We start from the raw sequence: 15,786 nt of genomic DNA, 5'->3' as shown, positions 1-15,786 counted from the left end.
ATATTACCTTCTTTTCTTAACTACTTGCCACTTTCACCAATCTTTTACGGTTTTACCAATTTACATCTCACTTATTCTGTTATTCAGTAATTTGCGTCCCTTTTCTCTTACTCCACCTCAACTTAGTTTTGTTTCTTAGGATGTTTTACAGCAGTCAGTTTTCAGATACCATCAAGGCATTCACATGACATTAGATCAGATGAAAATAAACTGTGGCATTTGATCTAGTATTGTAATGAGGCAATTATCATGAATTAATTTATTGGGTCAAATTGATAAGACAAGATCTACATTTTCAACAGATGTTCCGGGGTGCATCAATTGGGAAGCACGGCAGCTTGACAATTGATTTGTCTTATCCTTTCTCTTGTTCTTTATTGTATCCCTCCAGCTTTGCATGATCCACTTATAAGTCCTTAATGTTGGGCTATGCATGGGACCAGCTTCAGACATTTTAAGCTTGCGGCAATTCTACAATGAGCAGTGCTTCTTGGTGCTCTGGATATGCTCAAGTAGTTCATCTTGTTCCTCTTCGGATGCTACTCCAGTCTGATCTACTATTGTTATATTCACTTTGTTGGTCATCATATCAAGGTTTATCTTTTCCTAAAAGTGCCATCAGCAACAGAATCCTCCTTATCAATCTTACCAGCCTCACCTATGCACCAATGCGAATCATTCCTTCTTTATGTTGTCCTTGAGTCCGATGTTCCTTTGACCATGGTGTTTTGCAGTCTTCCTTGCCATAATCACTATTACAGGCAAGGTCGGAGGAACCGCTACCGGAACCCGTACCGGTTCTCCGGTAGGACGGCTCGGTACGGGCCCGCGCCGGGCCCGTACCGACACAGTGCAACAGACAGGAGAGAGGGAGAACGAGAGAGGAAAAGAGAGAGAGCGGGGGAGAGAGGGACGCCAGTGGAAGGCCGGCGGAGCCCGGTGGAGGCCGCAAGGGGGCCGGCACTAGAGAAGAAGGAACAAAACAGGGGTCGGCCGCTTAAGCGGCCCTTTTTCCCCGGCGCCAGCCCCCACAGGGCTCCGCTGGCCCTCTGCCGGCATCCTCTCCCTCTCCCTCCCTCCCCCGCTCTCTCTCTCTCTCTCTTTCCTTCTCTTCTCCGGCTCCGGAAACACGTCCCGTTTTTGGAGCCGGAACCGTATCAGTAAGCCACCGGTACAGTTCGAAACAGGCAGAACCGCCCGGTTTGGGTCGGTTCCTCCGACGTTCACAGGTGCTATTACCATGCTGCTATATCTAGGTAGCCATGAATTCTAATATAAGTCATTTAGATTAATATATACCTCTGCCTTCTTCATTTCAAATATTTACTATTGATTTATCTTCCAGACCTAAATCTTCAAAATGTCCTAACTCCCTAAGTTGTAATTATCAGTAAATTTTGCCCTTTAACTACCACTGAATTGTTAATTTCAAGATGCGGATTTGATCTGATTGTGGCCTTGTATTGCTCTTTTATCAGGATTTATAAGTCCTTAATACCAGTACCATCAAAATACCTGCATCGTGGATGAAATTATAGTTAAATATTGGATTATGGATGAAATTATGTTTAGGCAAGAATTGTACTGTGTTCTAGATGAAATTATGACTTATGATTATGGATGACACTATGACCTATAGATGAAGTACCAGTGCCATCAAAATACAGCCCTTATAACTGTATCCTGGATGAAATTATGGATGTTTCTTGCTTGTATTAAGCACTGTGTTATTATTATTATGTTTGTGCTGTAATAGAATTGGGTTGTGGTCTGAACATTGCCATACTTTCTGATTTCTTTTCTGCCTTATCTTTGCAAAGTGTTTTCATGTCTGTGTTGTTGCATTGTAAAAAAAAGAGATGCCTAAGAAGAGCCAAGATATCCCTGCTAGTACATCATCCCAAGATGAAAAGAAAAAGAAGTCTGTTTGGAATGACAAATTGATAGAGAGTTTATTGATATCTGTGTTGGTGAAGTTGAAGCTGGTAAAAAGACTGGAATCAATGACTAAAAACAATTTAAAATCAAATTGAATAGTTCAAAAGCAAACTCGAGCCTTTGGATGAGGTTGGTAGGAAGGACATGGGGTTGGAGGGGAACTGTTAGAACTTAGAAGAATAATAGATGCACCTGATGCATGGCAGGGAAAATAATTGCAGGTACAAGTAACACTAGTTTGATGTTTCTAAGAGTTTGTGTACTATAATTCATAAACTACTATTGACAATTATATGTCCACAAATTGCAAGAGATTCCTAACGCATGTAAGTTTCAAGAATGTGGTTTGCAATATGCAGTGAAGTTGGACAGGTTATTTACAAATGCTAGTGCCACTGGGGAGGGGGCCTGGACACCAGCCATAGCGGTGCAGGAGGATGTTGAGGGCACATTTGGGACAAATGAGAGGTTGGATGCAGTTAATATTGATATGTTAGAGGGCTTACGTGACTCGGATGATGACCCCAATCTGATTGTACAAGAAATTTATGACATTCCCACTGTTATAGACAGTCTTAACCCTACGCTTGCATGAATGCCACCCAGGAGAAAGAAAAGAAGAGGGTTAGCACTAGGACTCAAGATAAGAAATGCAAGAAGGTAAGAGGTGCTGGACAATTATCTCAATAGTTGAATCGTATAATTGCGGTAGAGGAGAGTAGGAGTACGGTGACATCTAGGTGATGGAAATGGTGTGTGCCATGCCTGAGGTAGTCACACAACCTGAATTTCTTCTGATTGTTGCCAAGGTGTTCCTTTAAAGAGAACACAAGGAGATGTTTGTAGCTCTCAAGGGCAACCACCTTCAGATTGAATGGCTCAAGCCATGGTTTTCCATACCGCCCAGTGCGGAGTATACTGTACCGCACTGGGAAAAAACTGGTATGAAACTCAACTTCGAATAGGTACAAACTCCACACCACCGCGTACCGAGGTCTATATCAGCCCGTACAGAAGTGTACTAATCTGTATTGAGGCATATCGAGACAAAAGTTGAGAAAATTGGTTAGAGTTATTTCGATATATGATGTGTATCGTACCGTACTGAACCGATAAGATACCGATATGGTACTCAGTACCGAGATTCTAGACCTTGGCTCAAGCTAATGTCAAATAGATGTATTCTTACAGTGATATGTGTTCATAGTTTTAATTTGTACTTTTCTGTTGGAAATCATATTTCAATGCTGGATTGTGATAGTTAATATAGATGTTTTAAATAGTATATGCATTGGGGCCGTGGTGGATAATGTATTTTGGATGTTATGGATAGTATGTGTTAGATGGATTAGATATGTTGATGTTATATATTATTTGTGTTATTTGTTATGGATTACAAGGATATTATGGATTATACGTCTTGGTGTTATATATTGTTTGTGTTATTTGTATTGTTGTTTTATTTTTTGCATTTTGTTTTCTCTATAGATATGGGTAGAACTGACAGTAGTTTCGAGGAGAATTATGCTACCAAAGATGAGATAGTTGATGATGGAGATTTTTATGCATTAATGACTACAACTATTGGCACAACTATTGATTATTAAACAAATTATATTGACAGGGAGCCTTATAGGATCTCTTTTCTGATTGAATTAAGTTTGTATTAGAGATCCAACAAGGCAATCCAGATCAAAGTTTGCCATCTTAGTACCAGATCCTGTACCAGTACCATCCTATTACAGTGTTTGTACGTAGTACTGTACAATATGACAAGGCATACAAAATGTCAGTATGATACAACTTACAAGACTGCGTACCAGTTGGCTACCGACACGGTACAGTACGCTAGGTACGGTATGGTACCGACTGATACGGCAAACCTTAATCTAGATAGATATCAAAAACAATTCAGAATGGAAAATATGTATTTGATGATTTGTGTAATGAATTGGAAGACATGGTTTGAAAGCTTCTAGAAGCATTGCTATTGAGGAGCTAGGGACTATGCTTTTGATGATTCTAAGATATGGAATTGGAACAGGATGGTACAAGAAAGGTTGCAACATTAAGGAAAAACAATTAGTAGGCATTTTATCCGTATCTTAAATGTTGTCTTAAAAATGCCAAGGATATTATTAGCCTAATTAATAGAGTTTAAGAATATTCCAAATAAAATTCATAACGACAGTTGCTGATGGCATTATTTTAAGGACTCTATTGGAGCAACTAATGGTACCCACATGCTGCTAAAGGTTTTTTCATCCAAATAAATACCATATACTGACCAAAAAGAGATTCCCACGCGAAATATCATGGCTTGTGAAATGTGTTTCACTTTTATTTAGACTATAGGAGGGTACTACTCATGGTACAACTATTGATTATTATACAGAGTACATTGACAGGGATCCTTATAGGACCTCTCATCCGATTGGATTAAGTTTGTGTTAGAGATTCTACAAGGTAATCCAGATCAAGGTTCGCCGTCTCAATACCGAATCCCATACCAGTACCATCCTATTACAGTGTCGGTACATAGTACAATACAGGATGGCAAGATGTACCAAGTGTCGGTATGTTACGAGACTACGTACCAGTTTGGTACCGATACAGGACAGTAAACCAGATATAGTATGGTACCGACCAGTACAACAAATCTTGATCTAGATAGATGTCAAAAACAATTCAAAATAAAAAATATGTATTTGATGATTTGTGCAATGAATTGAAAGATATGGTTTGAAAGCTTCTAGAAGCATTGCTGTTGAGGAGCTAGGGACTATTTTTGATGATTCTGAGATATGAAATTAGGAACAGGATGGTCCAAGAAAGGTTATCCGTGTCTTAAATGCTATCTTAAAAATGGCCAATAATATTATTAACCTAATTGATAAAGTTCAAGAATATTTCAAGTAAAATTCAAAACGACATTTACTGGTGGCATTATTTTAAGGACTCTATTGGAGCAACTAATCGTACCCACATGTTGCTAAATGTTTCTCCATCTAAATAAATACCATATATTGACCAAAAAGGGATACCCACACAAAATATCATGGCTTGTTGTGACATATGTTTCACTTTTATTTGGACTATAGGAGGGTATTGCTTATGGTACAATTATTGATTATTATACAAAGTCCATTAACAAAGAGCCTTATAGGACCTCTTATCCAATTGGATTAAGTTTGTGTTAGAAAATCTACAAGGCAATCCAGATCAAGGTTCGCCACCTCAGTACCGGATTCCGTACCAGTACCATCCTATTACAGTGTCGGTACGTGGTATGGTACAAGATAGCAAGGCGTACCAAATGCCAGTATGTTATGAGACTGCGTACCAATTTGGTACCGATACTATACAGTATGTCATATACGGTATGGTATCGACCGGTACGGCAAATCTTGATCTAAATAGATGTCAAAAATAATTCAAAATGGAAAATATATATTTGATAATTTGTGCAATGAATTAAAAGACATGGTTTGAAAGCTTCAAGAAGCATTGTTGTTAAGGAGCTAAGGACTGTTTTAGATGATTCTGTGATATGGAATTAGGAACAGGATGGTACAAGAAAAGTTTCAACATTCATGAGAATCAATTAGTAGGCATTTTATCCGTGTCTAAAATGCTATCTTAAAAATGGCCAATGATATTGTTGCGGGGACGGCGCTTTGGCCGGAGCCTCGCACAACAGCATAGCCCACACCGACCGAGCAGAGAAAGAGACTGCGTTCCTCCCGAGGTATTGTCCGCTTTGAGGGTCGAGAGACGCGGCGTTGAACGGCGCATGTACCCGGAGCCCTCCTCACGGTTTTGTCCTTCAAAAGGCGCTTCGAGAGGAAAGGGCTATGCCCCCCATTTAAGGCACAGAACCTTTCCGCTACTGGCCGATGTGGGACTATGTTCGCCCCCCCACAACATAGCCCCCCCAGCGGGAAGGTTCAGTGCGCCTCCCAATCCCGGGGGTAGCCTGTTGTAAGGGGCCGCTTCCCACAGACGGCGCTATCTATTGCGGGGACGGCGCTTTGGCCGGAACCTCGCGCAACAGCATAGCCCACACTGACCGAGCAGAGAAAGAGACTGCATCCCTCACGAGGTATTGTCCGCTTTGGGGGTCGAGAGACGCGGCGTTGAACGGCGCACGTACCCGAAGCCCTCCTCACGGTTTTGCCCTTCAAAAGGCGCCTCGAGAGGAAAGAGCTATGCCCCCCATTTAAGGCACAGAACCTTTTCGCTACTGGCCGATGTGGGACTATGTTCGCCCCCCCACAACATAGCCCCCCCGGAACATAGTCCCACATCGGCCAATAGCGGAAAGGTTCTGTGCCTTAAATGGGGGCATAGCCCTTTCCTCTAGAGGCGTCTTTTAAAAGGCAAAACCGTGAGGGCTCCGGGTACGTGCGCCGTTCAACGCCGCGTCTCTCGACCCCCAAAGCGGACAATACCTCGTGAGGGACGCAGTCTCTTTCTCTGCTCGGTCGGTGTGGGCTATGCTGTTGCGCGAGGCTTCGGCCAAAGTGTCGTCCCCGCAACAGATGGCGTCGTCTGTGGGAAGCGCCCCATTGCCGCAGGCTACCTCCGGGATTGGGAGGCGCACTGAACCTTCCCGCTGGGGGGGCTATGTTGTGGGGGGCGAACATAGTCCCACATCGGCCAGTAGTAGAAAGGTTCTGTGCCTTAAATGGGGGGCATAGACCTTTCCTCTCGAGGCGCCTTTTGAAGGGCAAAACCGTGAGGAGGGCTCCGGGTACATGCGCCGTTCAATGCCACGTCTCTCGACCCCCAAAGCGGACAATACCTCGGAAGGGACGCAGTCTCTTTCTCTGCTCGGTCGGTGGGGGCTATGCTGTTGCGCGAGGCTCCGGCCAAAGCGCCGTCCCCGCAACAGATGGCGTTGTCTGTGGGAAGCGCCCCCTTGCCGCAGGCTACCCCCGGGACTGGGAGGCGCACCGAACCTTCCCGCTGGGGGGGCTATGTTGTGGGGGGGCCGAACATAGTCCCACATCGGCCAGTAGCGGAAAGGTTCAGTGCCTTAAATGGGGGGCATAGCCCTTTCCTCTCGAGGCGCCTTTTAAAGGGCAAAACCGTGAGGAGAGCTCCAGGTACGTGCGCCGTTCAACGCCGCATCTCTCGACCCCCAAAGCGGACAATACCTCGTAAGGGACGCAGTCTCTTTCTCTGCTCGATCGGTGTGGGCTATGCTGTTGCGCGAGGCTCCGGCCAAAGCGTCGTCCCCGCAACAAATATTATTAACCTGATTGATAGAGTTTAATAATATTCCAAGTAAAATTCATAACGATAGTTGGTGATGGCATTACTTTAAGGACCACCCACATGCTCTAAAGTTTTCTCCATCCAAATAAATACCATGTATTGACCAGAAAGGGATTCCCAAGCAAAATAGCATAGTTTGTTGTGAAATATGTTTCACTTTTATTTGGACAATAGGAGGGTACTGCTCATGATACACATCTTTTTGGAGGCTATACATAGTGAAAAGCTCCAATTATTGTAACAGGTACATTTTAATTTTGATGCATAAGTGTAAAATACTAACATATATATATTTATTCAGGTAATATTACTTGGTGGATAGAGGGTATCCTCATATGATGGGATATATTAAGCCATCAAAGAAGAGCGGTATCATCTACCAAAATTTCAACATGGAAGTCGATCAAGGGTTATGCATGAAATCTCTAATCATGCACATTACTTGTTACGAGGCACTACTGAGAGGATATTTGGATGTTGGAAAAGTAGATGGAGAATATTGAGTACAATGCCTAGCTTTTCTTATCACAAACAAGTTCACATTTTGGTGACTTCCATACCCATTCATAACTTCATTAGGAAGCATGCAATTAAAGATTTCGAGTTTTAGTCTCATGATGACGACGATTTATTCCATCCTGATTGTTTAGAGATTGATAAACCACAGGAAGGACTGTGGAGCAAAGTCAAACAATAAGTAACCATGATATGGATATTCTCCATGGTCATAAAGCGGCTCTTTCTTTATGAAATTATGCTTGTAACATGGATATTATGCTTTGTATCTTAGTATTTTGTATCTAAGTAAACAAGAATGTTGTTTGTTAGAATTAAAATTTCTATTTTTAATAATGCCATTTTTTGTTACTTGGCAATCTCCCTTTAAAAGATAATTACATTGTTTATTATAATATTTAGATTCAAATAAAATATATAAATTATAGATTAACAATACTTTACAGTTTACACTATACTATATTAATATGAAAATAATATTATAATATTATACTCTAATTATAATATTGCATTTATATATTATAATAATATTATACAATGTAATAATATATTAATATGTAATAATAATTGTAATACTTCATATCAAAACATTATATTATAATTACTAAATAATATTAGAAACATTATACTGTATTATATTATACTATAGATTACAATATTATATTATAATAATATTATAATAGATTATAATATTTTATTACATCATATTACAATATTATATTACATTATAATAACATTATACTACGAAATAATATATTAATATGTAATAATAATAATAATAAATATAATTCTTTATATCAAAATACTATATTATAATTATTAACTAATAATAGATACATTACATTACATTGCATTATATTATGTTATATTATATTATATTATATTATGCTATGCTTTACAATACTAATACTACTATCATTATTATATCATAATAAATCATATTTTAATAATATAACATTATTATATTCCTATAATATTATACTATTATATTGCAATATTATAATACTCTAATATTATAGCATTCAAAATAAATAATTTGTAAATTAAGAATACTTTATAATAACAAGTCTTGATAATACAAAGAGTTCAAAAATTGAAAGCACTATACAATATTCTTTATGGTCATTTTCTTATACTAAAAGCACTTTCTTAGTTTAGTTGCCAAATATATGTTAAAATTCGGCAGCACTTTGAAAATTATAGTTACCAAATAGCAAACAGCTTTTTATTAAAAGCTCTACTGGCAAAAGCTCTTCCAAAAGCTCTACTACCATTAGCAATTCCAAACGACACCTAAGACTACTTTCTGACTTTCTATATACTCTCTAGTCTCTACCATAATAAACGACAAGTTGTTATCATATTGGTGTATGTCATTTAGCACACCATTTCGTTAAGGTAAATAATTAATTAGTAGAAAACAAGATCTAGTACAAGCCCTATGTTCTAGCATTTATCATCTTCTTATCACCTTCAATAATAACAAAATGCTTAGTAGAGCGATCAAACAATGAACATATATGTTGGATGACCTTTTGCGGTGATAAGATAATGAATATGTGGGTGACCCTTCAGATTTACCATTTTTTTCTAAAGAGGGTGACCACTTAGACTAAGTCCCTTGATATTATGAATAGTTCATTTACAAATGCCGTGTTTCATGTGCAAAAGAAACAATTATACTAGTAATGCAAATATACATGTGCATTTTGTCATATTTAAAATACTTAGATAAAATATGATACATCTCATAAGTATCTTAAGCTACACTAGCATGAAGCGTTCTCAAGTCATATTTATTACTGAACACAAGAACATAATATAGTGGTCTCATGTCAAGTGATGAAAAATTTTGATTAAATGAAAAAAGAGTGAACAAAAACTAGGGCCAGGATAAGGCATAAACATCATGAAGCAAAATATTGCAATGTCGAGATTCATTTCAATCAAACAAACGATGACAGCAAAGAGCACTATGGTATATAATAGATTCCATGAAACCAAGTTAGAGTAAATATTTTCATAAATTATTATGGCGATTGATGTACAAGAACTGAAATCAAATATTCGATAATATTTTTGTAACAAACCTCTTCAAATATTCTGGCAAACGACGATGGCTCATCCATCGTTCAACGTCACGTCGTCTAAGTTGCATTTCAAGTCTCCTTGTAATACAAATAGCAAGAATCAAATGAAGGTACATTGCAGGTTTTATAATATTTGATCTGCTTTTATGAATTCCAGAAAAGAAAAGAATCTTCTACTAAGTTTGAACTAAGAAAAAGTTTCCCTGCAATGCTAAATGTAAGGATCCAATGAGAAAAAAATTAGGTTGTGTTATCTGCTATATAAATCAGAACACTTGGTTATCCAATATATCTTATGTCCCAAGAATTTAAAAATCAAGGTGAGACTTTTACCGGTAACCGGAAGGTACAGAATGTACTGTGGTACAAAGGCAGTTCAAGGTCAGCACCAACCAGTTCGAATGAGCACCAACACACACACACACACAAAAAAGGAGGTCGTACCATGTGGCACGAGATCGGTATGGGTAGGTACAAGATCACCCTACAGAACTATCCTGAGGGGCACCATGTACCCATCCCTAGCTGGTATAATACATATAGAGCGCCATGGGGCGGTATGAGCAGTACATTACTGCTTGATAAACATATTCAGAGGGCAAAAATATAAGTCACGACTACATGGTGGTATTTGTTGATCTTTTTACATCTATACCTACATTCCAATTACATTTTCCTGACTAAAACTAGACAACTGAAGTCAGATACACAGGCCTGCTTATGTAAATACACTCATACTATTGTACACACGCACACATAAATAGAGTGATGGAATTGATGGATACTTATATTATGTTGTAAAAATTGTTAATCTCTATCTGCGATATGTAACAGAGAACAAAATCTCCAAAAAGGGACAAGTCAACGGGCTTATTATAGTGCAACTTGTAACAAGCAAAATAGTGGTTAATCGTACCAAGGAATTGCATCATTAACAATTATTTTTAAAAAAAAAGAGCTTCTGCACACCTTCTTCCAAGGGCTTGGAGAAAGTTCTGCATATTTCCAATGAGCAATGCAAATAACAAGAGCCCCAGTCCAATGATGGCCATAGTGAACAGAACTTCCCACACAAAATAACTTGGCTCTAGGTTACCAGCTAAGGTACTGATTTGCTAGGACACAACATAATATTTAAAAGGTGAGAAAAAAATATATCAAAGTATGTGCACAATGCTCATAAGATTTGCAAGAAATAGCATACAAAGCTTTTCTGATTGTTTTGATAAACATTCAAATACTAACTAAACAGAGAAAATAATCAAAGTTGCAAATTTATGTGAATCATAGCCACACTGAATGAAGAAAAAAAAACCCACTAAAAATAAATTAGACACAGGTTACCAGCTAAAGTGCTGATTTGTTATGGCATTGACATAACACTTAAACAAAGGTATACAGATTACATTAAATAATTTATAGAAAAGCCAAACAGGTTGCAAGAAAGAAGGTGAGAAATGCTACAGCTTTTCTGTATATATTTCTACCCATTCAAAATTCAAACTCATACAAATAGAACAAAAATATCAAGTTTCAATTTCATATGAATGGAAGCAATATCACATATTTCAAAACAAGAAGTTATACAGTGCGGACTTCCTTAATGTTATCATGTCATGTATCGCTGTGCTTTACATAAATTTAAAGTCTTCGAGCAAGTCAAATCTATGAGCCTCACAAACAAAAATTCAAAAATATTAAGCAAGTATTAACTGACCACCCTAATGGTCATCCCTATAAATTCTACATCGAGGGCTACCTCCTCCATCGGTGCAAAATCCTTACAAATTCTATAGATGTTTTGTACGTATCTTCCTTTTTTACTTTTCTAACCTTGCACGTGAATCTGAACCTCTTCTGAACAGGCCTCTCTTTGGTCTTCATTGTGCATGATCAAACTATACCATTAGTTACCCATCTTTTAGCGTCCACCAGTGCAATGACTAGACATGCTTAAGTATCCTTCCAAAATATCCTTAAGTTTCCTTCCAAAGTCACTTTTCTAGGAAGCACAGAAACTTCAAGTTGCATGCCACGTTTGTATCATATATGTATCAAATACCGGCACTCATGGATACATCTAGGTTACATATCCAATACTTATTTTAAGAATCATATTTTTTAAAAATAAAAAAAGTATTTCAAATACTTCCCGGATACAATTGAGATACTTTCCCAATACCTCTAGGAATGAGGGTAAGGGCATTTTCTTTCCAATTTTTTTTAAATGAATGTCAACCTTTTAATGTGAATGGTCAATTTTGGAGTTGGGATCCTGAAATTATAATATGAAGTATGGATCAGGGTCCAAGGATTTGAGTGATAACTCAATAATGATTTTGTGGAAGTTGATGTTACTAGATAAAGAATGAAGTATGAAGTATGAATTATATTATTTTGATAGCGCATGTGATTTATGGATGCCATCTTTCATATATATGAAATAAATATATTCATTGCGCTCGTCAAATTGGTGCTAAGAGCAGTACCAACATATAAACCTGTTCATGGGCTCAAAAAACTTGCTTAATCCTAAATAAACATATAAAAACCCTAAACAACATTGAAAAGCAACAAAATGAATGAAAAATGTCTTGGTAGGATACCAGGATGCTATAATGTATTGAGTGCCGGTATGCAGGCATCTCGAAATTATATCAGCCCAATCCCAACCAGAAAGTTTCTTCTTGATTATTTCCTATTGCTACTAAAGGCACTCAAAATGAATTCAAAGAAACCTTACTTTAAGAATATCATTTATCTTACACTCCAAGCTGGGCAAAAGCCCCAAGTAGCAACCCTATTGCACCAAGGAGTACTATATATATGGTAATAAAATCCGAATACGCCATAAAAGGGTGTATTATTAGGGCTAGCAAAATATGACCCGACCCATGTTTGACCTGCAATAAGCAAGTTCGGGTATGGGATAAACAGATTTAAGTCATAAATAAGTTGACCCATTTAAACCGTTTAATAATCGGGTTGGGTTCAAGTTTCAGCCCCTTGACCCGTTTAACCCATTTAACAATCGAGCCGTTGGGCTATGCAAGTTAAGCAAGTTACCTGCCTATTAAACAAGTTAATAGATTAACAGGTTATATAGGTTATACAGGTTAACAGTTTAACAAGTTAAGCAGAGATACCTATTTATTAAACAGGTTAAACAAGTTAGGTCAGATTACCTATTTATTAAACAAGGTAGGTTCAGGTTTCAAATTCTTACATGTTTAATAAATAGGTCAGATTCAGGTTTCGGTTTTCTGACCTGACCCGCATTTGACCCAATCTAACCCAACCCGACTACCACCCCTATATTATGTAATGGATTATACTACTCATACACCTTAGTACAAGCCCATGTTGCATTGCATATATTAACATTCAACAAGACAGGTCAACATACCTCGGGTCATTATTAGTCAAAAGACTCAAAACAACTGTGGTTCGAAGCAAAATTTAGTAATAAATGCTTTAAGTAAAAACATTCCAGCACGCCAATCCTACGAAATAAATTCTAAGGCTCATTTCAGGGTTTTTATTTATTGCTTACCAATGGGCATTTAATTAGATCTTTACAAAAATATTGTCTTGCTTGTCATTTAAACCTTTTGTCCAAAGAAGATACATCAATGTGTTCAATCGAGTAACTTTAATTCCAGAAAAGGCACAAAATGATTTTGAGAGAAAATGGACCTCCCAAATAACTCACAAACCCAATGAGTTTTAAAAATAACTAGAACAAATGCACATCCATTCATACTCTTTTTTTTTTGCACAAGGTGATCAAACAAATACACTTGAAAATAGCTATATTTGTTAATAAAATTTCTATTTCAAAAATACAAAATCAAAAATAATATTACCAAAAAAGATAGACCAGTGCATGAGGCTCCCGCCAGATCTGGGAAGGGTTGGATTACGCAACCTTACCCCCACATATGGAGAGACCAAAAATAATACTACAAGATACTACTATTTTATAAAATTATTATCACCTTAATTTCTTATTATGTTTGAAGCAAGCGATGGAATTATATAATGGTACTTTTGGCATTAAAACTTAAAAATAGTACCGATCAAAATGGAAGCCTCGAAAATGTATGATTATATTTTACTTGATTACCTACTAATTTCTAGTAGCTGCTGCTCAAGAGAGAAGCAGTTGTTTCTTTGTGCAATTTTAACTTAATATTTTTTTAATTAATTAATTAATTATTTTAGTGATAAAAAATTACTTTGTAAATTTTAAATAACTATGATTAGGTTTCTATGATTAAAATAGCATAAATTTAGTTATTTAAGTCTACAAGTTATATAGATGATTCACTAATTACTTCAAAGGGACTATGGAACCAACAATTAACCAAGAATAGCAAAGTTCTAGGACTAATGGTCCAGCATAAGGAGATTCACCTGATGACTTTGTATAAAATCTCGCTAGAGGAATAGAAGCATAACTTTAAAGGTTTATAATGCCTTCAAAAATCACTATTACTTGGGTAATGTGCAGCATGTGACAATGTTTGCTCCGATTGCTGGGGAATGAGAATGCAACATTTAGATGGTAACTAAGAATTAAGACTACTAGGCAATGAAAGAAAGGAACTCATTGCATATTTGTCTGGCATGTATAGTGCATGCAAGAGAAATGCAAGCTCAAAAATAATTGTCTGGGAATAGTTTATAAAATTGTGATAGTGGTATTATTTAGAAGGCAAGTAGACGAAATGGAGTACCTGAAATCCCCAAAATGAGGAATATATATATCGTGTAACAATACTGCGCTCTGTTGTTAATAAGACAGCAAGTTGATAAATGCCATAAGCAAAATGTCCTCCACTACCGTTAAAGCAATCACTAGAAGTATAATCATTCAACCAATTTGTTTTATTTGTATCATTCTGTTCAACAATATTCCCACGTCCACAGTCTATATATGATGCACAAGATGGAAAAAGAGAACTGGAAGAGCAGGCATCCCTTAGACATTGATTTACCCTCTGAAAGAAAAAGAAAACAAAAATTAAAATCTATCTATTACCATCATTACACCAGAAGATAGTTACAAATATCACCATATGTATATAACAGATGACTAATGGTTGAATGAAGACACCATGGTAAATTAATAAAAAGAAACTAGACTTAAGCATCCTAGCATATAAAACAAGGTAAGCTCATAGATAAACGAAACTAGAGCATGCTGATTTAAAAGTTGATTTTTGATAACTTAAAGCGGGGAGGTTTAATGTCTCAGTCTTATCGAACAAAATGCATATGAAAGTTTGAGAGAGAAGCTCGTATAAATTATGGAAGTAACACCACGCCAAAAGCACTTAGAATTAATATAGATATAACCTGGAAATAGGTTGTGCATGAATTTCTAGAAAGTGATCTGTAAAACCATAGACCGAACCATAGTTTGAAATTTCACTAGATTCTAGAATCCAAAATGGAAACAGAAACTTTACATTTTCAGTCAGAGTGATTTGTAAACAGCACCAGTTTCCAAATTCTAGCTAAAACTAACTGATGAGACCAAAATAACTTTGTGTATTTACTAAGTATGATAACATTTGCCGCTTCTTTATTTTTTAATATGTCAAGAGGCACTGGAAGCATTTTCTCTTAGATTAAGCTTAGATTTATTAGGAAGAATTGGTTGTTCCAATAAGAATCAGTGAAAAGTAAGTTTTTGAGAATAAGTTAGGCTACTGTGTGACTCAAGTCTCATTGGCATCTCAATTGTTATGTGTTATATTTGCATCAAATAATAAAATCTTATAGTACATTCTAAAGACAATCTCATAACATTTTATTTAAAAAGGAAGAACTTTTCTGATATGAAATAACTTAAACAACACATATAAAGGTCCCAAAACAAACACATATTCAAAAAATTCTAACTTATTATCTTCATTTGCTATATTTTTTATTTTTACTTTTTCCTTTCTAGATT

General features: G+C 36.9%; 2 protein-coding genes across 3 annotated transcripts in view; both read right to left on the bottom strand.

Moving 5' to 3' along the window:
• The window catches only part of LOC103706768 (probable cyclic nucleotide-gated ion channel 20, chloroplastic), a 51,685-nt gene that overhangs the window by 7,864 nt on the left and 28,035 nt on the right, over window positions 1-15,786 (bottom strand). For both annotated transcript variants that reach the window (XM_039131473.1, XM_039131474.1), the window contains exons 7-9: window positions 14,564-14,827; window positions 10,794-10,939; window positions 9,825-9,902 (exon numbers count right to left, since the gene is read on the bottom strand). In XM_039131473.1, coding sequence (XP_038987401.1) covers window positions 9,825-9,902; window positions 10,794-10,939; window positions 14,564-14,827 — 488 coding nt within the window. The remainder of the gene's footprint in view (window positions 1-9,824; window positions 9,903-10,793; window positions 10,940-14,563; window positions 14,828-15,786) is intronic.
• Window positions 1-15,786, bottom strand: part of LOC103706769 (probable cyclic nucleotide-gated ion channel 20, chloroplastic) — a 117,879-nt gene that overhangs the window by 74,111 nt on the left and 27,982 nt on the right. The window lies entirely within an intron of this gene.

Source organism: Phoenix dactylifera, chromosome 11, assembly GCF_009389715.1.
Source record: "Phoenix dactylifera cultivar Barhee BC4 chromosome 11, palm_55x_up_171113_PBpolish2nd_filt_p, whole genome shotgun sequence".
In the NCBI taxonomy this organism is placed as follows: domain Eukaryota; kingdom Viridiplantae; phylum Streptophyta; class Magnoliopsida; order Arecales; family Arecaceae; genus Phoenix; species Phoenix dactylifera.
This window is presented reverse-complemented; position numbering and strand designations above follow the sequence as displayed.